Below are 25,501 nucleotides of genomic sequence, written 5' to 3' on the forward strand. Positions count from 1 at the left end.
TTAAAACTAATAAACTAACTTCCCTAACTAATGTAGCAGAAATTCGCACGCAATATATCATAGGGAAATAACTTGAAGTGCTCCAATTTAGCCTGTACATCCTCTTCTCTCAAGTAGACAGCAAGCATTCCCAGCATAGTGCAGATGAGCTGGATTGATCCCAAATGAAACCAACACCAGCATTTCATTCTCTGCCTCTAAAATCTAACATTGCCCTCGTGAATATCTTAAAGAACAGTCAAGAGCTACTGTCCCCTAAACTGTACTTTTTATGCAGCTGAGAAGGGTGTCTGGCCTCTGTCTTCCATTTAAAGCAACAGTTAACCCTTTGTCTTTTATGTAAATGTCACTGTTGTAGCAGGTAGTGTATTTGAGCTGAAACTTTTAAATAAATAGTTCTACCATTTTAACTTGATACAGGCAGTTTGAAACATCTAACAGAACAGGCTACTGAGCATTTAAAAAGCTTTAGTTGCATACACCCATTACTAGACAAATCCTGTAGTATTCGAGTAGAGACTTCCCCTCTAATATTACTTTAAAAAAATACCTTAATTCAAGCCAAGATCCCATGGCTTCCTCAGTTTCTGACCAGTGGCAGCATCAGCATAGGTTGGCAAATGGAAGTCCAGGGACTTTCCATGAGGAAAACATCACACTAAGTTGTGAAAGCTTATACTGCATGTTTAGTCTTATGCTGAAGCATGAGAGAGTACAAAGGCAGCTTAACCAACCATAGTCAAGCAGCAGCTACTGTAGTCTGAATTCATCTAAGGGTACATCAGATGGAGGCCAGATCTACACTAAAAGCATCTGCCAGTGGCATTGTATTGGCAAACTCCCAGTTTGCTCCCAGTTTTGAGCAGGCAGCTTCTCAGCATATTGGTTACCAACTTCAGCACTGTTAGTAACCTTTCTTATGTATACCTTCCAACTGGCTGATGTGCTCTGAGGAAGTACTGCAAGAGTCTGTTTACTGCATAATTATCAGGCAGATATTCCCAAATGACTTTACCACACTTGAAAGCTTGTACAATAATTTTATAGTTATACATTAAACATTAAAGGTTAAGTCATGAGTACAGTACAGACAGAATGACACTGATAAATACAAGTTCATAAAAAGGCATTTTGACTTCCCTATGCAGCATTTGTAGAGAGAGGGTTATACTTCAATAAGAGCACCGGGGGAGGAAATATATAGTTTTTTGCTTTTTGTTTTTTGGAAAGTGGGAATCTAGCCACAGGAATAAACTTTTTTTGCACAACTACTATTCTAGCTTCTGTAACTCCTCCTGACTAAGGGGCATTAACAGTGATGCTAGCTTTGGGCCCAATTTACTACTCTTTGGCAAACCCAACAATGGGTTGAGTAGATTATGAACACATCCTTGAGCTAAAGGGTTTGGCGAAGTGGAGTTGGCTTTTGCTCAAAGTGCCATTTCCATAAAGTGCACCTGTCCTATTGGCTTCTTGAAGAGAAATACTGTACTATAAATGCTGCAGACATTGTACCGAAAGTACACCTGCTCAGTGCAGTGATGTGCTGCTACCTTGACAATGCAAAAGGGACAGAGGACTGTTTAGAAAAGGTGCAATTTACCAACAGGACCATAAAACTGGTGTCTGACATTTAATAAAAGAATCTGGCTCTAGCATATAAAGTGGGATACACTTGAGTTAGACTTGTAGAAGTTCATCACACCAAGAGGCTGATGAACTGGATGTTTGTAAACCCTACCACTAGCAATGCCGAGGGAGGATGTGCCATCATTCATATGATTTAAAGGCTTTTTTACATTTTGGTACAGAGCAAGACTTTAAACAATCCATATCCTAACGATCTACTTCAGGAAGTGTTGTTACACTGCTTGACTTCCCACGCAGGATATGTAAAAACCACATGTAGCAATGCCCCAGTGGCCACGAACAAATGTCATGCTGCACATTTCTTTTACGCTGGTTCAGAGGAGGTTCTTGAAGGACATTTTCCCATTTCATACAATACCTTACAAATAAGTGGTTTCATCTGAAGAATACTTTTTATAAAATCTGCTTTCAGCACTAATCTCAGTCTGTCTATATGCCTTTCTATGTCCCATAAACAGTCCTATGGTGCAGGAGAGGGGAAGGCAAAAATATTACCATGTATGGTGAGGGTGAAACTGCAACAGGATTATCCTACTTGTTTTTCCTTCTCACCCCGAAATAGTACTATACTTTAAAAAGGCAATTACAACATAACATCAGCATCCAACATTATGGCACTTAGTCAGTGTTTATATATACATATAAACACATGATAATTTTACAAGGAAGGAATATGAAGGGCTAATTTGTTTGTTAACCTGAACAAAGTAAAATTTTCACCAAAAAGCCTCAAGTGATGTAGCAAACAATATTGCAGATCTGTTTACAGAACAGCAGACAGCCTCCTACAATTTGGCATTTCCAAATCAAACATTTCTTTGAACACCAGATTCAGCATGTATTTATCTGGACAAACCATTAGAGGATGACTCTTGACCAGTAATACCCATTACATTACAATGCTTAAGCAGTAACAGACTGGACAATGTACGACAAGGGTGTGGTCCGACAGTTTTGGGGGCGTTCAAAGGAAACTGCGTTGTCCTATTACTTTTTTAACAAGGTAAGCTGATTCGCCAGGTGGGAAATCCATGCTTTTGCAGTTCACAAGTTTCCCCATGTTTTTATACATATTCAAATATAAAAAAATATGTAGGACTTTTATAAAAATCTCCCTCTCATGTTCTAACATGGAGTGAGGAAAATACCTATATTAACTGTGATCCTGGTTTGAAAGAGCAGCTAACTATAACATAATCTGCTCCCTCTTGGCATTCAGAGTCCAAGTTACTTCGGTACTAAAAATAAAGTTAGCTCCTTTTTCTTCTTAGCCCTATTGGTCTGTCTAGCTCCAGGGAAGCGAGGAAAGGAAAATTCAGTCTCACAAATTCACGATTGTTAGCAAAGACCAGATGTCATCCTCACTGAGATGTGGAGCCCTATTACAGACATCAGTATTGCACAGGTGTCTGAGTCCCACAACAGTCACTCTTGGAAATTCCATACGAGCCAAAGCACAGAAGGACCTTCATATCTCTGGGGGATATTTTAGGACAGACTTGTATGTAAAAATGGTTTATATGTAAACTAAATATGTTTTTTTAGTCCAAACGTGAAGCCTTAATCTCTTTTTCATAGATTCGTGTTAAACAGAAAAGTGCTTTGAGAGACTACCAAAAAGAGGTCAATTTTGTCAAGATGGGGGAGGAGCATGGAGGGGACATTTTCACGAAGCCTAACACAGGAACCTAAACTCCTATTTTCCAAAGGTAACTTAGCAGCCTACCTGCCATGGGTTTTCAACGAGCTCCACAAGTACCTGCCACCTTTGGAAACGGGGACTTCACATTTTTAAAGACCAAAGGTAAAAAGTTGAGAGTGAAGAAAATACTAGAATTTGAATGGCGCACACATTAAAGTGGTTGGATTAGCATATGGTGAGGTGTGGCCCTTCCTGTACAGGTTCTTCTGGATATTGTCCACAGAGTTTGGGAAACTCTTTCATGAGGTGTCTTCTCAGTACACATTTCAATGCAGATGTGGTGTACTGCCAGGCATGACTACCTTAGAAGTAGCCTTCTTTCTCATCTTCCATTAAAAAAAAGAATCACAACTCTTTAGTGAAATGACACCTCTAAAAGATTAAAAAAATACTGCTGCAAATAAGATATTGCTTGAAGACGATACTGAGTGAGAATATGTTCTGTGGGAAATTTCAGAATGAGTCACTTATATCAGAGATAAAAAATAATGGCATGTTTTAACCACTAATGCCCTTTCTAAAAGTAACATCAAATGTAAAAACTAATGGTATATTGACAACTAAAAGAAGTAACTACTACATTTCATGCTTCCTTCCAAAATAGGTAAAGTGACAAAGACCTTGTATAGTTACCATTTAATATAAGCTTGGATGCCCACGACTATAGTTTTAGCAAACTAAGGAAAAATATTATTGCACGACAGTTCATATGGGAACAGGTAATATATAACCTTTGTATTCCATTATCAGGAAGACTATAAAATTTAATTCTACTGTCCAACAGTTACATTCCTGGAGCCTTCATAGTCCACTGCTCTACTAACAGAGCAAGCTATTCTATGGGATTCCCCCTGCAGACCAAGCTCCAGGATGTACAGAGCGAAGGCGAGATTCTGCCCTCTGATATGTGCATTTGACTTTGATGGAAGTTGTACATGCAATATCTGAAAGCAGAATATGGCCACCAGGAATCTCCTATAAAAACTTGTGATACAACATTGGTTTGTTATATTGGCTTGACAGCTATATGCAACATACTATAATCTATAACTAAACTGGCAACACAGGCACGAAAATAAGGCAGTGGGTTAAATTAATCAGTGAAAATTCTGTTAGAAAACATGCAAAAATAATACTGAGCTTTAAAAAAAGTTTCTTGCCCCCCTTAATTTTCTTGTAAAAATCTGAATAGTTACATGTCTAAATTTTAAATCCAACTTTTATAAAAGCAAGACTAAAAAACCCAACCGGCCTCAGTTGTTGTTCTCTTTGGTTGTGATGGTAACCAGTTGCTTAGCAGCCTTAGCAATGTCATATGCACACTGAATAACTTGCTGAGTGACCAGCTGGATGTCCGCGGTAGGGCAGGGCTCCACAGGAAGGGTTTTTTTGCATTCCGATTGGAGTCTGTAGGCACTAGATGTCAGCAGGCGTAGGGAAGTCCTCACCAGCTCAGATCTGGGTTTCTGTGAAGGAAAAGCAAACAAACCTGAGTAGGCCAGCGAGGAAGGATGGTAATTGTTTTGGGGCCACTTGGAAATCAGGCAAACTGTCTGCAAATGCTCTTCAGTACTGTAACAGGATAGCCTACACTGGTACCTTTCTCCCCTGAGTCTAGAACGGAAGGGCTCCTGGGGTAGCTAATGGAAGGGGAAGGGAGTTCTTGCTCTCTCTTGGCTTGGCTGGTCCTAGGTGCTGCGACTTTCAGATGAAGTCTAGATACAACCTGTCCATTACCCCTGCTCCTCCTGTGAATTGCTGCCTCTCTCTCTCTGCTGCAAGCAACCATTCTCTTGCATTTTTCCCCAGTGTTGTTACCTTCTCCCTCCACTTATAATTTCTTTAAAAAATTCAGAGTAGCAGACCGGGCTTGAGAGGGCCAGCCACCCTCCAAAAGGCTCATCCACCCTTGTGAGGTATAATGCTCTTTTATAGTACTCCAGCAGCAGTGCATCCCCACTGCTTTGCTATTCAAGGATATTGTTTCTGTGGGGCACATTCTAGACAGATTCCCTGCAGATCAATGTCCCATTGCAAGAGATCTCTGCAGGCTGGGATCTCTTGCCATGTGCTGTGGAATGCCTTCTAAACACCACTGAAACCCTGAGAGTTGGCAGATTAAACTGAATAAAAATATTGCCATGATTCCTTTTCCAACATTCAGCAAGCTCTTGCGTGCCATTTTCAAACCAGTCCAGGAGCACAAAGGAAACTCCAGAACAGGTTTTTGGAAATGGGCATGCATCCACATCTATTCTAGGAAAACTGATTCCAAAACTGTATTAATTAACATGGGTTGAGATATGAGATGATTTTTAACAAATTTGTTTCAAGGTTAGGTATGGGTATGATCAGTCCCTGAAAACCACTGGCAAAAAGATGACCTGTTAGAATTCGCAGAGGCAGACAAGTATGAGCACCCAGAAAGTTGCCTATTACAAGATTCAGGAGTAGCTGAGTGATGGATGTATCTGCAGGAACCCCAAGATGACCAGCCAGTCAAGGCACAACTCTGGTACAGCCACATAGCTGTTCAAGCTAGGTGCAAGTACCCTCAGGCTTTAGGGAACAGCACACCTTTTTTGTTTTTTATTTATTATTTTCAAAGGTTCCAGCTCAACCAACTTGAAAGTCCCAATTCATCATCAGCTAACTCCATGCAGCTGACAAGCTGATACAGCAAAAGGAGTAAGATATGACCAAAAATACCAGTCTTGTTGAAATTACATTTCTCCCACCTATCTTCCTTTGGTTTTTGTTCCCAGCATAGAGTCTACAGCAATGGAGGAACCACTGTAGTGAAAAGGAGCTAAAGCTACTATGAGCAATAAGGAATTTTAAATTTTTTATAGATTTCTTGAACCAAATCAATGCAAAGATGACTCCTATCCCAGGAAAAACATTTAATTCATTCCACATATCAGCTTTTTTTCCCAAAGGTTCCATTTCTACAAAACATAGTGATTAGTGAGATTGAGCACAAAAGACATTTGAGAAATATTACCATTGTGGAAGCAATAAAAAATACTTACTTTTGGGAACAAAGCTGCCATTTCTGTTACTGCCACGTGTATTCTTTCTGAGCATGGTATATAGCTGCAAGAAGATGCAACAGGTTATTCAGAAGCAATACCTCTCCTACAATTTCCTTTAAATTTTAACTAGTTAGTAGCCACTTCTCCACAAACCAACCAGTTAAAAGAAAAGTGCATCATCTTTCAACATTTTCTTGGCATAGCCTCCCAATGACAGACCACATCACACAACATGTTTTAGAGAGATTTATCACTTATTCAAAATGCAATATTAAAGAGTAAGGGTGTGCGTGGGGTCTTACTGCATTATGCATGTGTAAGTGTGTGTACAATAAATGTTGAGACTATAATTGCAGATACAAAATAAAAATGAGAGATTCTGAAGTTTGAGGGGTATTTTAACTGGAAACATCATGAAAAGCGCATGACGGTTTGCTGGGTTGACAGCATGTGGATTTAACAAAAGGATCTTTCTATACAAGCCAAGGCGCTAAGAAACCAATTTTTTTTAAGCCAAAAAAAAAGTACTTCAGTTACTAAAGATCTATGTAGACTTAGATCTTTGAAACTGCTCCTTTAGAACATTTACATGTTTCAGTTTTGAAGCCTTTACATAAAATATTTTGTCAACAGTTTGGGATGGGAAATGAGAGAAGAGACTGATGAGGTCGTCTTGTTCACACTGACATAGCAGCGCAGTCTGCTTTCCTACACTTGATTTTCCACAGCTAATGCTAAAGTTAAGAATTTCTTCAAAACAGATTAATTATTTAGCTTTATGTGGAACCTGCAGAAAGCTATTTTCAAATGCTCTTCACCCCAAGCTTTGAATTCACACACACAAGATCAAAAGCCTGGAAACTGGATGGTATATTGAACTGAGCCCAAGAGGATGAGAAGTGATACATGCAACCTCAACTCACATGCACTTTCTAGTTGTTTTTGCCCTTGTCGTATACTTAGGTTTGCAATGAGGATGCTAAGCAAGGAAATATTTCAGTTCAGAGAACATTTATTTCTATACCAGTCAGTCCATCATGAACATTAGGGGCTAGAACCTATTCCACATATTAGGCATCTAAGCATGATCCTATTGCATCCTGCTGAAGTCCTTGAAAAATGTTAACACATTTATTATGTGGTGTTCTCTTAGCTTTAAGAGAAAGTCACAAAAAGAAGCAAAAAAGGGGAGGATGACCCATCAACTTTCACACTGACTATATTTCAGGAACTTGAACACGGTGGAAAAAGATTCAAGCCCTAGGTTCACAATGCAATATTATTTACAACTTTTTCATGACATAAGTAAAAAAAAATACTTATTCAAAGAGCTTCTGTGAAACCTATTCTAATAAAGATTGAAACCTTGCTTTTTTTTGTTTTAAATATAGCTTTAAGACAGCAAAACATCATCAGATAAACTGAAAAACAAAACAAAACAAAAAATGGAAAATGCCTGAGCTGGTGAATTTTGAGACACAGTAAATGCACAATACACAAAATCACCAAGACAGCAGCTTGTAAAATGCATGCATCTCTCTCAGCACTGTTAACATTTACTTTTATAGTGCAGAAAGTATCATCTAAATTTCAATTATTCAACTGAATTACAGTATAAATGTTAACCATTACTCACAATTTTAATAAGCCTTTTAGCCACTGTTGTCTCATTAATTATACAATGAACAAAACATTTAAAATCAATATTTATCTCTGTTCAAAGCTTCTGACTAACAGTTATCTGAAGCCAGAGAAGGAGACTTGACAGAAAGCTAAATTTAAAGCTTTATATACTTTCAAAGACTTTAATTTATTTGGTGATTGATAGGATAATTCATGTAGCATGTGCTTCAAGCTACTGCTTTTACATTAGTTGATCAAGCAGCATCATTCAAGAGTTTTTTGGGTTTTTTTGCTGTAATCTATATATACTAAATCACTGCCATTTCAGGCTCATATCAGTCAATCATTTTATGCAGTTAACTTGCAATACCAAAACCATGTGAGTTACAAATGCACTGAAAAGGAAAGCAACACACGCAGGGGTCATTTGGGTTATGCAGGAAAGTTGCTACAAAGGGGGACACCTTGGCGTGTGCCTTGTTCCTACAAGTTCTTCCATAGAAAGTGTGACTTCTCATCGTTACAAGCTTTTTTATCAGAATCTCATTGCAGCAATTCCTGCTCTGTTAGAAAGCAGGATAATGCCAACTCATTCTCTGAGAGCTAGACTGAACAGTAAAGAAACTCAGAAAAGACCAAAATAAAAATTACAGAATGAATTTCCGTGTGCAGAGCATAGTAACAGGCCACAGTAGTCATCTAAATGTCAGAAAGCAAAAATTAAGAGATAGGACAGTTAGCTGCATATTCCTTAGCTCTTAGGGCTTATTGCATAAATGTTTTCAATAGGTATTTGAGGAATGTCTCTATTGATGTAGGACATTCAAAATTTAAGTTCTTGTCACTAGATTTGTAGTTACTTTTTTTAAGACAGCTAACCAAGATGTGGAAGACCCTCTAGGTGATGGGGTAATGTACTAGCTCCCTAAAACCTGTGTAGATTTACGGAAAGACTAGGAAATCCATTTCCAGGTTGCCATACCCAAATTATGCTATTTGGGGGTGGAAGAGTATCTCCTCTATTACAGAAAAGTGCAAAAGACCTTCCAGGTAACCCTTCCTCCCATTTTGGTATTTATGACTGGCCATGAGATCTGGAAATAACACCTGGAGAAATTTTACAGCCCATTAACAATGTTTCACTTAAAGCTTTCACATTTCAGTTGCAGTAGACTTAAAGAATGGCCAGTATTTTGGTCAGGTTTGGAAGATACTGGCAGAATCATTAGATGCATTTTTAAACCTAAAGTATAGTTTTGGTGGGCATCCATCCAAGACATAAGAACCAGGCTCTTGTTTTAAATATTAATTATAACTAGCAGCTTAAAGACATGCAAAATGAGGTGTGTGTACCATTATGGATTACATCAGACCTGTTTAACTTGGGACCAGCTGAGGGCTCTGTGGGGATGACTGTGTGCAGGCCCCAGGTTGCACACTGCATGGCAAATCTTGTTGGGGGGCAGACCTCTGGGCTCTTTCCAGCTGCATGGACCAAATGTTTATGGGCTGTTATGCTAAATTTTACCTACATAAATCCTGCTAGTTCTGCACAAATGCACAGTTGCTGGCATCAATAATCACATTCAAATGATCTTGGCAGACACTGATCAGAAAGGCATCTCTGCACCCCAAAACAGCTGCATTCCAAGGCCCCAGTTCTGCTCCTACTACAAGATCCTACTGAATTCAGTGGGCAAAGTATTGGACCCATCATCTTCAGTTCCTGTTTTCTTTCTTTCATGCATAACCTCTAACAAACCCCTGTGTGAATGTGTGTGAAGAGGAAAAGGCAGGAGAGAGAAAGAGAAAAGGACACTGTGCCTGGAAGGCAGGGACAGAGGCCAGAGTACCAGGAGGTAGGATCAGGCTGCTGGATGGTCAAAGGCTGCAGGGGCGCTCTCTCAGCCCAAGGAACCAGTGTACTGAAACAGCCGAGGCTGTGTCTGAGCCTGAGCGTGCTTGCACGCTCTAATGGTCTGTTTAGTCAGATGAGCAAAGGAAAAAGGAACAGAACAGAAAAGAATGAGAAAAGAAAGGAGTTTCATTAAGACAATGCAAGGATATTAACATTTGTGTTCAGCTTATCTATACAGCAAGTCAGTTTTATCCATAGCCTTCCAAACACAGGCGTGTAAGCCATCTTGTTACAGCTATGACATGCTCAACTCAAGGGCAGTATAGTTGCAATGGGAGTTTTCTAAGCACCTTTGTTTGAACTGAAACAAAGATTAATATGTTTGTCCCATTATTTTTCTCATGTTGCTTGGCTTCCTCAATTGCAGATGTGTCACTATTTAGTGCAAAAAGCCATACAGTGGGGAAACAGCATTTGCATTTCTGTTCATGAAAGAACTACTCATTTACAGGAAAGGTAAGGTTCACTTATGTACTGGTAAACAATGCATTCCATCTGAAGCAGAGAAAAATAAACTGCCAGGGGAAGAAAAACATTCTTTATGAAATGTATCGTCATTTAATTTGGCCAGAAGAACTCCCTGTTTCAGGTGCTTTTGTTCTGTCTCAAATATTGTTTCTGGTAAAATACACAAATAACCAAATCCTCTGACCTCATACTTCTCTTTCTGCACCTCCCTTTATATGAACCTGGAGAAGTGACAAGACATGTTAGTGGAAGTAAGAAAATGCATTGACATCTCCACTCAGGATCCCAAAGGAGATAAGTGTGCAACACCCTCCTAGCCAAAGGAAGGTTCAAGGAAGAGAAGCAGACTAGAAGGAAATAAAAGAGGCCTCAAAGAGCATTCGTTTCCCATTTTTGTACAGGTTGGAAGTGAGCTGGCACTCACTTCACTGCTCACTCACTCATATAGGCAGGAAGTAAGCTGCCATGCATTCACTCACTTACACAGCAGTCAGTCTATGAGCTGTGAGATTTAACAAAAGGCTGTTGGTTGTCTTTATAGGTGAAGTGGTGTTTCGTGCTTCAGTTGAGACAGTAACTGTACCCCAATATGGAAGCTGCCAGCAGAAAGGCTCTCCTGGAGCTCAGGATCATCCACAGCCAACAAAGAATGCACTCACACATTAAAACTCTTAGGTCTAGGCTGGCAAAAAGGTACCTTGGAAAAATACTTATTGTTTATGTATCCCAAAGTTTTGCCACTGACAAGACCTGGACATTTAGCAGTGTTTTTGGTCACACTAAGCACAGACAGCATAGGTGCATTGAGGATGAGCACAAACTGATGTGCAGGCAAACTTGCCATCTGGATTCTTAGCACTGGCATGCTTGAGAAAAGCTCATTTATTTATTTGCTCTAGTCCAATAAAACAGCTTTGGCTACTGTCTTATCTACAGCTTTATAAAACAAACCAAGGCTGCTGTCTGCATAGCAGGCCAGAGAAAAAGAACAAAATATGCGCAGAATCAAGTGTAGTGTTGCAGTTTGAGGGCTGAAACCTCTACAGATCTTTTACAGAGGTTGGACTCGGTTACTTTCACATGCTGGACTACAGACACTACTGGGATTGAGCACAAACAGGTAAATCACACTAATCCCAAGATTTCCAGAAAGCTCCCTTGACTTCTACACTTTTGGCCAAAGGACTCCCATGGGAATCCTACTCAATTCTCTCCACGCCTCGACTACAACTACCTTTGCGGCATGCAGAGTGGGAGGTGATACTGCTCCAAACCAAACCTAAACCTAGTACATTTCTCTGGGGTCCCTATCAGACGTCTAGGAAAGCAGGTCAGGGTTTGTCGGTCCAGATGGAAAGAGCATGCTAGAAAAATGTTCCTCCATGCTGTGTCAACTGCTCCAGTGCTGCCAGCTGTTCCAATCCTCTAGGGCCCAAAAAGGGCTCATTTACACAAAGTCATAGTCTCCAAGTGCAAAGGTATTTCACCATCCCACATTTAACCTTTCAAAAGGCAATTCCACTTGAAGGAGTCAGAGCACTTAAGAGGCCTCTCCTTACCTGTCATGCTTATTTTCTTGTGCTGCTCGCAACAGCTCCTGGATGTTCTTAGTGATCTGTTCAGTTTTTCGAATAACATCTTCTGTGCTGGGCAGGGTGGAGCTTGGGGCTGCATCTGTGTCGGTGTTCTCTGGGATAGATCCTTCTCCCTGCCAAATGACACTTCTCTGCCTTCCTTTTCTACTTGACCTAGAAAAGAGAACATTACAGTTATCACTGGGCTATCGAACACTGTTAGTGCTTAAGTAAGGCTTTGACACTTCTAACACAATCCAGACACAAAGATAAACTTGTGTACTTAAACATACATACCCTGGTTCATCCAGCTCCAGACTGGGGGTTGGGTTATCATAGTCACTTTCAGGCATGCTATTCTGTTTCTCTAATTTTGATGCCTGCAACAAATAAAGATTAAAATTTCAAGATTAAATTTTTGCATAAAATTTCAGATCCTTCCCAGGAACATGCCAGGTGAACTGGTTTGTTCTCTTCATGATTTCAATCATGTCCTGCATCAATATTTTTGTTGTTTTATATGATGAACCTTTCATAGCCACAAGTTACTGTCCTATGCCAGGCTGCAGTCATTCATGCATTTTAAGCAGAGATCTTTGGAACTGGGTGTGCTCGTGTCCCTCACCAGTAACTAACTTACATCACATGCATTTAGAAGATCACGCAGCAGCAGCTATGCAGAAGTTACCCGAGTACTAAAGATTTTCCTCTACCACTGGGGAAAAAAAAAAGTTTCCCTAGTTAGGTGTGTCCTCTCCCCAGAGTACATTCTACAGCACAATGCATTATTGTTCTTCAGCTGTTATAAGCTGAGAAGTTTTGTGGAAGCCTGTGTAGCATGGATTTCTGTGGAGTCTGATGCAGTCCTGCATTCCTACCATTTAGGCACTGGTGTACTTCCCCACTGCCATCGCTCAGGAGCACTGTCCTGATTGCTGTGACATTCAGAAAGGGGCACCACATAATGATCTTGAGATCATGCCTGAAATATGAAGTCCACGCAGTTTTAAGCAACTGAGGCAATGCACTTTTGCAGAAAGCCCAAAGAGTGGCATTACCTGACAATTCCCAGATAGCTGTAAGTTTTATACCTTCCAGTGCAACATAACTGAATCAAGCACAAGGAGGGACCATCACCCAGTGTTGCTTTCAGCCTCGCTCATTCTAGCATACTCAGTATGCCCCATGTCCCTTAACAGATGGCTAACGTACCAACTCATTTACTAGTATTTTTCTGACTTCAACTTTTTCTTCCTGCAGATTCTTTACCGTGTGGACTTCTTCACTTAAGACTATTCATGAAAAAAATACATAGAATCGTATACAAAACAATGGTGTTCTCCCATCTCTGTAACCTAATCAGTCCTTCCTATGTCATTTATACTCAGGGCAAACAATATTGCAGAGATTTGTTCCTAATTATCCTACAATCAGAATTTCATATCCATCTCTAGGATGAAAAAAGAAGTTTAAAAAATTCCCAGAAACATGAGAGATTGAGGAACATAATGTCAATGCAAGCAAAAACATTATATTCAAGCTCTCTGCCTATCCCAAAACAGGATTTTTATTTTCTTCTAAGTCAGTCCCAGGGTTCTTTATCAATGAAGCCTGCTCTGATGTTATTAATAAACTCCTAGTGGTGCCCAAGCCAGACTAATCCAAGTTAATATATATTTCCTCAGCGGACAGACAATTGCAGCTGTCCAAATTCTGAACATGCCATGGTAATATCACTGTGATTATCTGTCTTTTACTGCGGAGTATAGATCCTGAATCAAAGCAAAATGGATCCCAAAACTGCTCTGAGATTGTACTGCTCGCCTAACAGTGTTCTTCCCACTCCCAGTCAAGTGATGTTCCCACCAATCTTTACTAAAACAGCAAAGTGAGTTCCTGGGACTCCTGGCTTCAATAACCATGGATAGCTATTCAGAACGAATTTCCAAAGGTCTGTTTTCCTGGAGCCCAGCTGAGAAGTAATAAAGGTGGGTGAGATACTACAATACTTGCTGAAGATGACAGATGCAATGTTAAATACAGGACTGCAATTTCACTGCTATGTCAGACATATGGAAGGGTTGGACTAAGAGAAAGAAAAAGTCTTTAAAGAAAGATCTCCAAAAATAGCTGAATTTTAAATGATTAGTGAAAGCTTTTCACCTAAAATTCTCTTCCAAGAGTTCTGCTTTAACACTGAAAAACCAGAGGAAAAAAACTAAAACAAACAACCAATCCCCCACCCAAACCCACAAAGTTTAAACTTCTAACACTCAATACTACAAAGCAGATCCAGATACCCAAAGTTGTAAGAAACTGACCATAAAAGTATAAGAATACTATGAGTGTACAAAGAATGACTGGTAGATCCACTGAGGATGCTCTTTAAGTGTGGATGGCCAAGCTATGGAAAAGAATCTACAGTTTATTAATGGTTATAACTGAAAGTGGTTCAGCTCCCATTTTGTACACATAAGGCAGCTATTTTTTCAATATGAACAAAAAGCAATGCAAGAGATTAATTCTTCAAATTATAAACTCATTATGCTAAAATGTGCTTAAGAACCTGTGTATAGTGTGGATCTATTTGTTAGAAGTGACACTCTTCTGCAGCAACTACAGGAAACACTATTTTGTATTTGGAATAGGTTCAGAGAGACTCTTCTGCATACATACCAACAGGTTTCGGGTCCTTTCGATACACAACTTATAACCATTTCTAAAACCCCATAAAAATGTAAAGTCCAATGGAAGTACTCAGTCATGACCAGTTTAGTCTTTTAGCATGCTGAGGTGACCATCTACCTAATTTGCAATTCTGTAAAATGGGATTTCATGCTGTAAAAAATTAATTGTGCTAGCTTGAAAGATTGCAATGGAAAAGTTAGATGAAGAAAGAGTATATTTGTTTCCCATTTCAATATTTGCATAAAAAGGTGCAGGGTGCTTCCATGAATCCTACAGACTCCTGGCCTAGAATTAAAGCTGTTAGTTTATGAAAAGCAACAATGCAAACAGAAGTGTCTTTGGGGAACTATATGCTTTACAGTGCTATTAATATTGCCTAGTAATGCATTCACTTTTTAAAGTCAATTTAGGGACTAACAAGGCCCTGGAGACCAAAGGCTTGTTTATTCTCAGGAAGCATCACAATTCAACCCACACCTGAACAGGGTGTACTGCTAAAAGGGAGCTCTGCCTTCACAGTCATTCAATCCGTGTCCTCGTTGTAAAGACAGTCAGCAAGGGTTAGTTAATAATAAATGAACTGATGGGCAAATCACATGTTCTTTGCTAAAACAGGCAAGGAGATCATACTTTATGTCAAACAAACTACTGAACAGCTGCAAGAAAAACCTGTCAGTCATTACCAACCTGGACTGGATGCAGAGTGGCTGCCCCTAGAGAAAACAGGCTTAAGAGCATTTTACTAACCCACTGAGCATACCTGTGCCCCATGCAATGCATTTTAGTCAGAAAGGAAAAATATGTATTGGCTTATGAAATATCAGTAAATGCCTGCTAAATTACTTCTCATCAGCAACTAGCTCATTTCCTTCTGGTCATTTCCAATAGCATTTTGTGCAAGAAGTGATTTGAAGCAACTTTTGCACAGTGTTAAATGCTACAGGTGTTTTAGTTGACGTGAAGTTAGATAAGAGTGAGGCGAGTCTCCACAGCATGTGAAATAAAAACTGAAGAAGTGATGAAGTGTTGCTCCATGCAGGGATGAAGGGCTAGTTAGCAGAGAGGGGAAAGGACAGAGGCACAAGGCTGCCAGGGAGATTGCCACCTCCTCCAGGTAGAAGACCAATTCGGAAGGTACTTAACCCTTCGTGTGCTTTCATCCCTTGACCAGGAAAGCGTGGAGGGGAAGGAAGGCAGAGATGAAGAGGAGGTCACAAACGCACTCCTCCCGATCTAAAAAGGGGAAAGAGAAAAACACTCGGGAAAACTAAAAAAAACCCAAAAACACAAATACTCTGAAAATAGCTTTAAAACAGAAGCACATTTTCAAGTCAGATAATTAACGAAGTGACTCATGGCAGGAATGATTGAGAAAATGCAACTGAACAGTTGGAGATGTTTCCTCACAGATCTCTGCACCAATAAGGGTGGATCCAGTGAGTGTAATTCAGGGTGAAGAGATCACTCTAGATGTATCCAGTTCAATGCTCTCCTTCTAGAGCATCCAATTCTGCCACTGTCAGAGGCAGAATACTGGGCTGGGTAGGCCATTGATCTGACCCAGTCTGGCACTTCTTATGTTCTTATTAACCCGGATTGGACTTTTAATTCCTGCAAAACAATTATTCTTAAGCCAGTTCTGATATTAAAATTACAAGGGTGTTGACCTTCAGAACGTGGAACTTCACAGAGCAGTGAATATATTATCAAAAAAACCCCAAAACCCTCCTTTTCTGCAAAAGCTCTCAGTTACTGGTTATACTGCACTAGGGTTGTGTAGAAAGATTTTAAAAGAAAAAAAATTCATGCAACCAAATCTCACACAAAAAGCTCTGCCTTAAAACTGCCAGTTCTATACCAATTTTGTCACAATTCAGGAGCCCAGGAAGCTCCGTTTTCAATAACTGCTGTCCATGAGCATGTTCTGACACTTGCAGGTACTGCTGCATATCAAAACCATCCACAGCAAGTCACTAGCACTTACAGCTATATAGTTTTTGCCACCTAGTTGAAAATTTCTCAGATGAACTTAACTTATCCAAACAATAGAAGATTCCCATATTTGTTAACCCGAGTGAAAAACATGCAAGCTTGTGCATTACTGCCTGGGGGGGGGGGGTTCAGTGTCATTTGACAAAAGTGACACATTTTGCCCAAATACAGACATTTGTGACTACTGCTGGCTAGAGTGGCCATCACAGAGGACATTCCAGTTTTCTGGTACCCTCTCCTCTATTGATCCGAAACCCAATGCCTTCATATCCTTTATTTTTCTCTTGAAGAGAAAAAGGTGTCGGGTTTCACATCAATAGGGGACAGAGGACAACTGGACTGTCCTCTATGATGGCCACCCTACTGCTGGCAGTGAGCATCTCCCTTTAAATCTATGCTGAGTAGTTTTTTTCAAGCCAGGGAAGAAATTTTAACTTGAAAATATATTTGAAAGATTCAATTGCATAACTGGCAAGAGAACACAAACTTTTGCACAAACAAGACTGACAATAAGTGAAAAATGTTCACTTGCACCTAGAAAGAAAATGGTCATATATTCCCCCATATCTATAGCAATCATAAAAGATAATCATAAAGATAAAGTATACTGGAGGATTGGAGCACTTTGTCTTGTATGTATGGACTACAAACTTTTAAGGGATAGGATCAGTGTCTGTCTTATACAAACCTGACCATGCTATTTAGTCCTTAAAATTTCAGGAAAATTAAAAATCAGGAAGGACTTGTTCCCCTAAGAGGCCTAGGTTGCAAACACCAGAGTTGAAATAAACTCAAAATAAGTTTTCAAAATAAGAGACTATAATAGGCTTCACTGCAGAGAGGTCCATAGAAGTAGACTTGTATCTAAAAGGAAAAAAAAGGCAAGGAGAGTTTTGGGTACCGTTTTTGCTCATAAGCAACATTCAGAATTAACTCCTACTATTTCTGGACTCTAAAAATCTGCACATAAGGACATATCTGTATCTCTCGAAAACAGAAATTCAGAAACAATACCTACCTTTTAGGAGTGTTGTTCCATTCACTACTGCTTTTAAAACCTTCATGCATGGATATTTTGGCAGTACGTTGTGGTTAAAGGAAACAGCTGAGCAGAAGCCGAAAGCTCCAGTTTACATATCAGAGAATTATGCTACAGCTTTAACATTTCAAAACATCAAGCTCCTGCAGACATGTTAATACAGCAAACAGTGACAATTCTTACTGATTAACTTTATTAAGAAGCAGTCTAGGAATTTTGGAAAACACAGAGTTAGAATAGAAAAAGCTGACAATACAGAAGTGCAGAAGCAGCAGCAATTTTACTTACATGTGGAGGGAAAGGCTGTAGTCTTGTTATGCTCTCTTCTGGGTATGTGACCTCTCCTATGGGGAGGTAGGGTTTCTGACCTGATCCAGTCTCATACATAGACATAGGTCTGCTACCCCGGGCAGATGGTCGTCGCTTTAAAGAAGAATTGTTGGTGGGATCTGTATATTCAGAACCAGTTTGGACCTGATATATATTGGTTGTGGCCTGTCTTCTGAGGTTTGTATTTTCACTCTGTAGTGTTTGAAGCTGAAAAAAATGTTTAGCAGTGGGACTTGGTTTTTCTACAGCCAGCACCAAAAGCAAACCAACTACACAAGTACATGCTTGTCAGCTTGACTAATAAATTCAGTAGCAGAGTTGGATTTAATTTTAATGGAATGTTTAAATTCTGAAATCTACTTTGCCTGGTATAAGCTGCAAAAAAATGTTTATATTCCAGATCTGGTAGATTTGTAGGCGTCTATTTCAAATCACTTATGCAGCTAGGAGGCAAGTCAAACTGGATTTTAAATTTAGTTGTTGCAGTTAAAAGCATTTGTTTTCCAATGTAGCAATACTTGTTCATAAATTCCGCTCTACCACAGAGGCTGTTTGAACAAAATACAACACAGCATTATTTACAAGCAAAGTGCTTCAGTTTAGCAAACAAACAAATCACTAGAGTAATTTAAAGAGGACTTAAATATAGGTTTGGGAAATTTGCAATTGCCAAAATTACAGCAGACACCAGAGGCAGCCCAAGGAGAACTAGTGCTTGCTTTGCAAAGCAAGAGGACAGTGGAGTTTAGCTTGTGAAAACAGGATATCAGCTACTGCTTTCTAGAAAGCAAACAAGAAGTTATTTTACAGCTTTTTATTGCATACAATCTTTGAGTAACAAATGCAACACTAGTAAATAATTCACTGTAGAACTACTCAGTCAGTTTGCTATATTAACACATCATAAAAACCACATTAATATTGAATTATGTACACTTTCTTAAACAATAGATGGAGCATGTTGTTTCAGACAGCTGATGATCTTTCATCAGGAAACAGTAGTAGGCATGTCCTTGAAACTTGTTTTGCCTCATATGAACCTTCAAGAACATCAGTCTGTGCTGAAAAATTCTAGTCTGCCTGGCACTTCCCAAAATCCCAAATCTTGACATTCTGACTAGCTGGAAGTCAGTTAAGGTGATGTTTTTCCCCTGATGTTTCTGTCCTGTGACATGTTGATTTGTGTGCTAAGGTTTCAGGATCAGCAAAGAACCATTCTATTCATTGACATTAGCACAATTAATAAAGTTAATTCTGCACAATATTCTACTATATCTTTTATGTGTGTGGTGGTGATATCATTTCAGCTTGTATCTGTTGTAATATTCTGATCAAACTTTCCACTACTGGCAAGATTAAGGTTTTCTTTTTGCTTAGGGAGAACCCATCCACAAGTAACATATATTATTAGCAGCTCTGCCTGTGCACTTCCATGAAAAAGGTGCCTTAAAGTGAGAATGATGATCAGAAACATAACATTCTCTTAAGTCTAGTTTACAGAAACATTTTTTTAGCTTGTATATTTAAATTTACTCTATCCTTCGGAAAAAAATCATATAGATCCATGTCAAGACAGGCAGGCTAGCCTCTCAAATGAGGTTGGGTTCCTTTGTATTGCTCAAGGAAAGCAGATGAGTTGAATTTTGGCCACAAATGGCCAGCAGACAGTTCCCCTAGCAAAGGGGAACTTTCTGTTGATCTAAAGTTAATGCAGTTGGGTTCTTGGTCATCCTCTCCTCCCAGAAGAGGTGGGAAGCAGGTTATCATGAAGGGTGAGGTTTTGGCAGGCCTATCTTTCACTAACATAGGGGCCATTAAGGACCCTGCATCTATGACTAACTAGAGCAGGCCCATAACTGTCCTAAGCATCATAGAATCATAGAAGTAGGGTCGGAAGGGACCTTGTAGTTCTTCAAGTCCGACCCCCTGCCTGGGCGGGAAAAAAACTGGATTCAAATGAGTCCAGCCAGGTAGGCATCAAGCCTCCTCTTAAAGCCCCCCAGAGTAGGAGCCAGCACCACTTTCCTTGGAAGCTGGTTCCAGCTTCTAGCCACCCTGACTGTGAAGTAGTTCTTGCGGGTGTCTAATCTAAACCTACTCTCCAATAACTTGTGTCCATTTTTCCTTGTTATGCCAGGGGGCACTAGGGGAAACAGTGTTTCTCCCAAACCCTTCTGGTCCCCCCTAGTGAGTTTATAGACAGCCACCAGGTCCCCCCTCAGCCTTCTCTTGTGAAGGCTGAACAGGTTCAGGTCCCGCAGTCTTTCACTGTAGGGTCTGCCCTGTTGTGCTCGGATCATGCGGGTGGCCTCCTCTGGACCCTCTCAATGTTGTCCACATCCCTCCTGAAGTGGGGCGCACAGAACTGGACGCAGTACTCCAGCTATGGCCTGACCAGAGTCGCATAGAGGGGGAGGATCACCTCCTTGGCTCTACTTGAGATGCACCTGTGGATGCACAACAAAGTCTGGTTAGCCCTGCCAACCGTGACCTCGCATTGTCGGCCCATGTTCATCTTGGAGTCAATAATGACTCCGAGATCCCTTTCTGCCTCCGTGCTCTCGAGAAGGGAGTTTCCCATTCTATAAGTGTGCTGCTGGTTTCTACTGCCCAAGTGCAGCACCCTGCACTTGTCAGTATTGAAACGCATCCTGTTTATGTTAGCCCACCCAGCCCATCATTGGGGCCAAAGCCAGTGCAAAGTGACCTTGAGACTGAAGGAGGTGTAACTGGATTTTGACAGATCTTGTAACACATCGTGAGGAAGTTCTGTTGTAGGTGAGAACAAAACATTCTCTCCCCTCCTATTACAGCCTTATCAATGTGTTAAAGTCCAAATATGCCATGGTTACCTATAGTACACAATATCCCTTTTCAGACACCTACAAAGCTAGTAAGGAAGTTCAATAAGGTGTCTTAGATGCCTCTATATATTGTGGGTTCCAGCATCTCTCTCAAACACATGCACAATTTTTACATGTCATTAATCCAGTTTACTTGATAAAGTCCGTTTTATATCTGCCAAATCAGTCTTAACAAATCCTACCATGGGCACATTAGGACCTCCAAGAAGCAGCAGAACTTTGGAGTCTTGCTCTGCCAGTAAGACACTGGGGAAAACAAGCAAATATTCCTGGCACATGCAGGAAGCTCTCTTAACCAAGTCCACCTCTGGGGGCAGGGGGCACGGCTGTGCTGGCGATGGTGGGAACCCGGTGGCAGCAAGCATGGAGATCCCGTAAGGGTATTTAAGATGCAGATTTGGCATTCACAAATACATGAAATTGCCAATGCTGAACCCACAAATAGCAAGGGTTTCCTGTATTCACCAATACCACACCTTTTACTTTACTCTAGATAATGCTATCCCTGAAGGTTAAGAGAAGCAGTTTAGCATGGAGGCAAGATCTTTTTAAAAAAGAATTCATAGAATCATAGAATCACTGAGTCGGGAGGGACCTAGACAGATCATCAAGTCCGACACCCTGCCATGGGCAGGAGGGAGCACTGGGGGTGGCAGGGGTCATAAGACCCCAGCCAGGTGCCTATCCAGTCTCCTCTTGAAGATCTCCAGGGAAGGTGAGAGCACCACCTCTCTGGGAAGCCTATTCCAGGCTCTGGCCACCCTTACCGTGAAGTAGTTCTTCCTAATATCCAACCTAAACCTCTCCTCCCTCAGCTTGTGGCCATTGTTCCTGGTGACTCCAAGGGGGGCCCTGGTGAACAGACTTTCCCCAAGTCCCTGCTGCTAGCCCCTGATAAGGTTGTAGGCAGCCACAAGATCCCCCTCAGTCTCCTCTTGCGGAGACTGAAGAGAGTCAGGTCCCTCAGCCTCTCCTCATAGGGCTGGCCACGGAGGCCCCCAACCATATGAGTGGCCTCCTCTGGACCCTCTCCAGGTTCTCCACGTCCCTCCTGAAGTGCGGCGCCCAGAACTGGACACAGGACTCCAGCTGCGACCTGACCAGCGCCGCATAGAGGGGGAGCAAGACCTCTCTGGACCTCTTAGTGATGCTCCTGTTGATGCAGGACAGGCTGCGGTTGGCTCTGCCTATTGCTTCGTCACATTGGAGACTCATATTCATCCTGGAGTCAATCCTGACTCCAAGATCCCTCTCTGCCTATGTGCTGCTGAGAGGGGCAGCCCCGAACCTATAGCCCCTAACCTATAACCATAATGCTGGTTCCCTCTCCCCAGGTGCAGCACCCTGCACTTGTCCTTGTTGAACCGCATCCTGTTCAGATCCGCCCACTTCTCCAACCTCTCCAGGTCTGCCTGGATGCGGTCCCTGCCTGCTGTGGTATTCACTTTACCCACAGCTTGGTGTCATCAGCGAACTTGAACAGGGTGCTCTCCACCCCCTCGTCCAGGTCGCTGATGAAGATGTTGAACAGCACTGGCCCAAGGACCGAGCCCTGGGGGACTCTGCTGCCCACACCCTCCCAGGTCGACATTGACCCGTCCACCACCACCCTCTGGGTGCGCCCCTGGAGCCAGTTTGCCACCCATGTGACTGTGCATTTGTCCATGCCATAGCCCCTCAGCTCGCCCACCAGAATTGGGTGGGTCGCTATGTCAAAGGCCTTCTGGAAATCCAAGAAGATGACATCTACTTCGTCCTTCCCAGCTAAGCTTTTTGTTACCTGGTCATAGAAAGAGGCCAGGTTAGTCAGGCAGGATCGACCTGGCACGAGCCCGTGTTGGTTACCCCTCAACATCACTTCCCCTGCAGGGCTGTCACAAATGTGGCCTTTGATAATTTTTTCAAAGACCTTCCCCAGGATAGAAGTGAGGCTGACTGGCCTGTAGTTGCCAGGCTCTTCCTTCCTCCCCTTCTTGAAAATAGAGACCATACTGGCCCTTTTCCAGTCCTCAGGGACTTGGCCCGAGCACCAGGAGTCCTCAAACAGCCGTGCCAATGGCTCCGCGATAACACCAGCCAATTCCCTCAGCGCCCACGAATGAAGGTGATCTGGGCCCACCGACTTGGACACATCTAAGCCCTTCAGGTAGTCCTTAACCTGGTCTGAATTAACAGCTGGGGGACTCGCATCCTTCCTGGGCCCCTCTACGCTATCACCCGAGAGCACCCCATTGCCAGCAGACAGGAACACAGAGCCAAAGAACTTGTTGAAGAGTTCTGCCTTCTCTCATGCATCTGTCACCAACTGCCCTGTCCTGCCCCGTAAGGGTCCAATGTTACCCCAAGACTACTTCTTGCTGCCTATATACTTGAAGAAAGACTTTTTGTTATCCTTAATCCCAGAAGCTAATCTAAGCTCCAGTGCTGCTTTAGCCTTCCTCACCAAATCCCTACAAGCTCCGGTCAGGGAGGTGTACTCCTTGTTTGTCCCTGCCCCCTGCTTCCACCGCCAGTACGCTTTTTTTTATTTGCCCTCAGGCCAGCTTGGATATCCACGCTCAGCCATGAAGGTTTCTTGGACCCTTTCCCTGCCTTCCTGCGCAGAGGAATTGCATCCTGCTGTGCCCCAAGGATAGCTTCCTTGAGGAAGGACCACCTTTCCTGGACTCCCAGACTAGCTACCCCCTGGGCTCCGAGTACCTCCCTGACTACTGCCCTGAGCACAGCGAAGTTGGCTTTCTTAAAGTCAAGCATTTGCGCTGTGCTAGTTACCCTCCCCACCTTTCTCTGAATAGCAAACTGGATCATTTCAAGATCACTGTCCCTTAGCCTCCCTTGTACTAGAACATCCCCCACCAGGTCATCCCCAGAGGCTAACACCAGATCCAGCATGGTGTTTTCCCTAGTAGGGACAAGTACCTCCTGCATGAGGTGTAGGTCCTGGACGCACATCAGGAACCTTCATGAGTGGCTCGACCTGGTCGATTGCTCCTCCCAGTTGATGTCAGGGTAATTCATATCACCCATGACCACAATATCCTTTGCACGCATGGCCTCCCCAAGCTGCCTGGAAAATTCCTGATCCAGTTCGTCCTCCTGATGTGGTGGCCTGTAGTAAACCCCTACCACCAGATCCCTCTCCCCCTGCCCTCATTGAAGTTTGACCCACAGGATCCCAGTTAAGCCTTCTCTGATCCCATCTGGAAGGTAGAACTGGTATACTGTTCCCTAACATAAAGCCCACCCCCCTCATCTTTTTTCCCCTTCCTATCTCTTCTAAACAACCTATAGCCCTCTATGTCTACTGCCCAGTCAAATGTTTCACCCCACCATGTCTCCGCTAGGCCAACCAGGTCAATTTTACTACTTGCAAGCAGGAGAGCAAGCTCCTCCTGCTCATTCCCCATGCTTCTTGCATTAATGAAGAGACACCTTAATCCCCCTGTGGGAATTCCTCTGATTCCACAACTTATTTTAATTTCCACTTCCAGGTACAAAATCAAAATGCTGCCAACAGTGCAATTAGGCTCTACAGTATATGAAGCATCAATGCCATATTGTTCTTCAATTCCTCTTTTCCTTCCAAAACAGAATGTCATTTCCACCTTCCCCCTAGTCCTACTAGCTTTAATAATGGGATGAAGTAGTTAACTGAATATAAGGTAGAAAGTGTATTGTGCATACATCTGCTGTCAGCTGTTTCCTAAGCCCCAAACAATTGCCATTTTGCAGCAAAACAGAACAAGAATTTTGTTAAAAAAATGCTGGGGGGGAGGGGGGGGGGGAAAAAAAATCAGGAAATTTAAATTCAGTTGAACAAGACAGCTCCCCAATAATACCTTCTATGAAACAAAAAGCAATATAAATTTGCTCTATATAGAGATATTTGATTGCATCACACCCATTCCAAACTAGTTCTAGTTTTTAAAAAGATTTCAGACTCTGACATATGGTGCTTAATTTTGTATATTTAATGCAAATAAAACAAAATCCATTTAGCTAAAGGATTTTACATTTGCTAATGTTACTGTCCTGTTACCTTTTTCTGCATAATTCTCAGTTCATCACTCAAGTTGATGTTCACCTTCATTAGCTGCTGTATCTTTACTTCAGAAGCCATCAAGGCATTTTTAACCTGCATATATTCTTGTGCTGTGACTGGGCCATCTGACAAGTCTGAATCTAGGCTCTACAGACAAAAAAAAAAAAAATACAAAAAAACTACCATAATACTGAAGAACACTCCATTATAAAAAAGCAATATGATAAAAGTTTTGACAGGTATCTAACATCTATTGCTAATGGATCAGAGAAAACTAATAAAGTTCCTGGTATCATTATTTTACACACCAGTGGTTTTCAAATTGTATTCTCTGGAACCCTGGGGTTCTGCAGTAGGTCTTGCAAAGAGATTGAGAGTAACAGCGGAGCAGGTCAGGAGGCAGTGCATCACTTTTGCCTGGCCAGGTCACCTGGCTCTTTGGATATGAGTAGGGGTTCTATGGTAGAAGAAGTTATACAAAACAGTTATGTGACTTTAGGATATTTGAAAACCACTGAGCATGCCTGCGTGTTATACATGTGAAAAATTATGCTCTAGATATTGAATAAAGCCTTT

General features: G+C 41.6%; 1 protein-coding gene across 6 annotated transcripts in view; it reads right to left on the reverse strand.

The window, feature by feature from the left end:
- Nucleotides 1-1,026: 1,026 nt before the first annotated feature.
- The window catches only part of GIT2 (GIT ArfGAP 2), a 43,644-nt gene continuing 19,169 nt past the window's right edge, over nucleotides 1,027-25,501 (reverse strand). For 2 of the 6 annotated variants that reach the window (XM_090062415.1, XM_090062414.1), the window contains exons 14-20: nucleotides 24,923-25,072; nucleotides 17,978-18,226; nucleotides 15,802-15,891; nucleotides 12,268-12,350; nucleotides 11,956-12,144; nucleotides 6,385-6,448; nucleotides 1,027-4,818 (exon numbers count right to left, since the gene is read on the reverse strand). In XM_090062415.1, coding sequence (XP_089918541.1) covers nucleotides 4,606-4,818; nucleotides 6,385-6,448; nucleotides 11,956-12,144; nucleotides 12,268-12,350; nucleotides 15,802-15,891; nucleotides 17,978-18,226; nucleotides 24,923-25,072 — 1,038 coding nt within the window. In that variant the 3' untranslated portion in view covers nucleotides 1,027-4,605. Of the gene's footprint in view, nucleotides 4,819-6,384; nucleotides 6,449-9,863; nucleotides 9,990-11,955; nucleotides 12,145-12,267; nucleotides 12,351-15,801; nucleotides 15,892-17,977; nucleotides 18,227-24,922; nucleotides 25,073-25,501 lie in introns of all 6 variants that reach the window. The other 4 variants (XM_090062419.1, XM_090062417.1, XM_090062416.1 and 1 more) reach the window with 4 other exon arrangements.

The sequence above is a fragment of the Crocodylus siamensis genome, chromosome 9 (assembly GCF_052110815.1).
Source record: "Crocodylus siamensis isolate JL-2025a chromosome 9, ASM5211081v1, whole genome shotgun sequence".
Taxonomy (NCBI): Eukaryota; Metazoa; Chordata; order Crocodylia; family Crocodylidae; genus Crocodylus; species Crocodylus siamensis.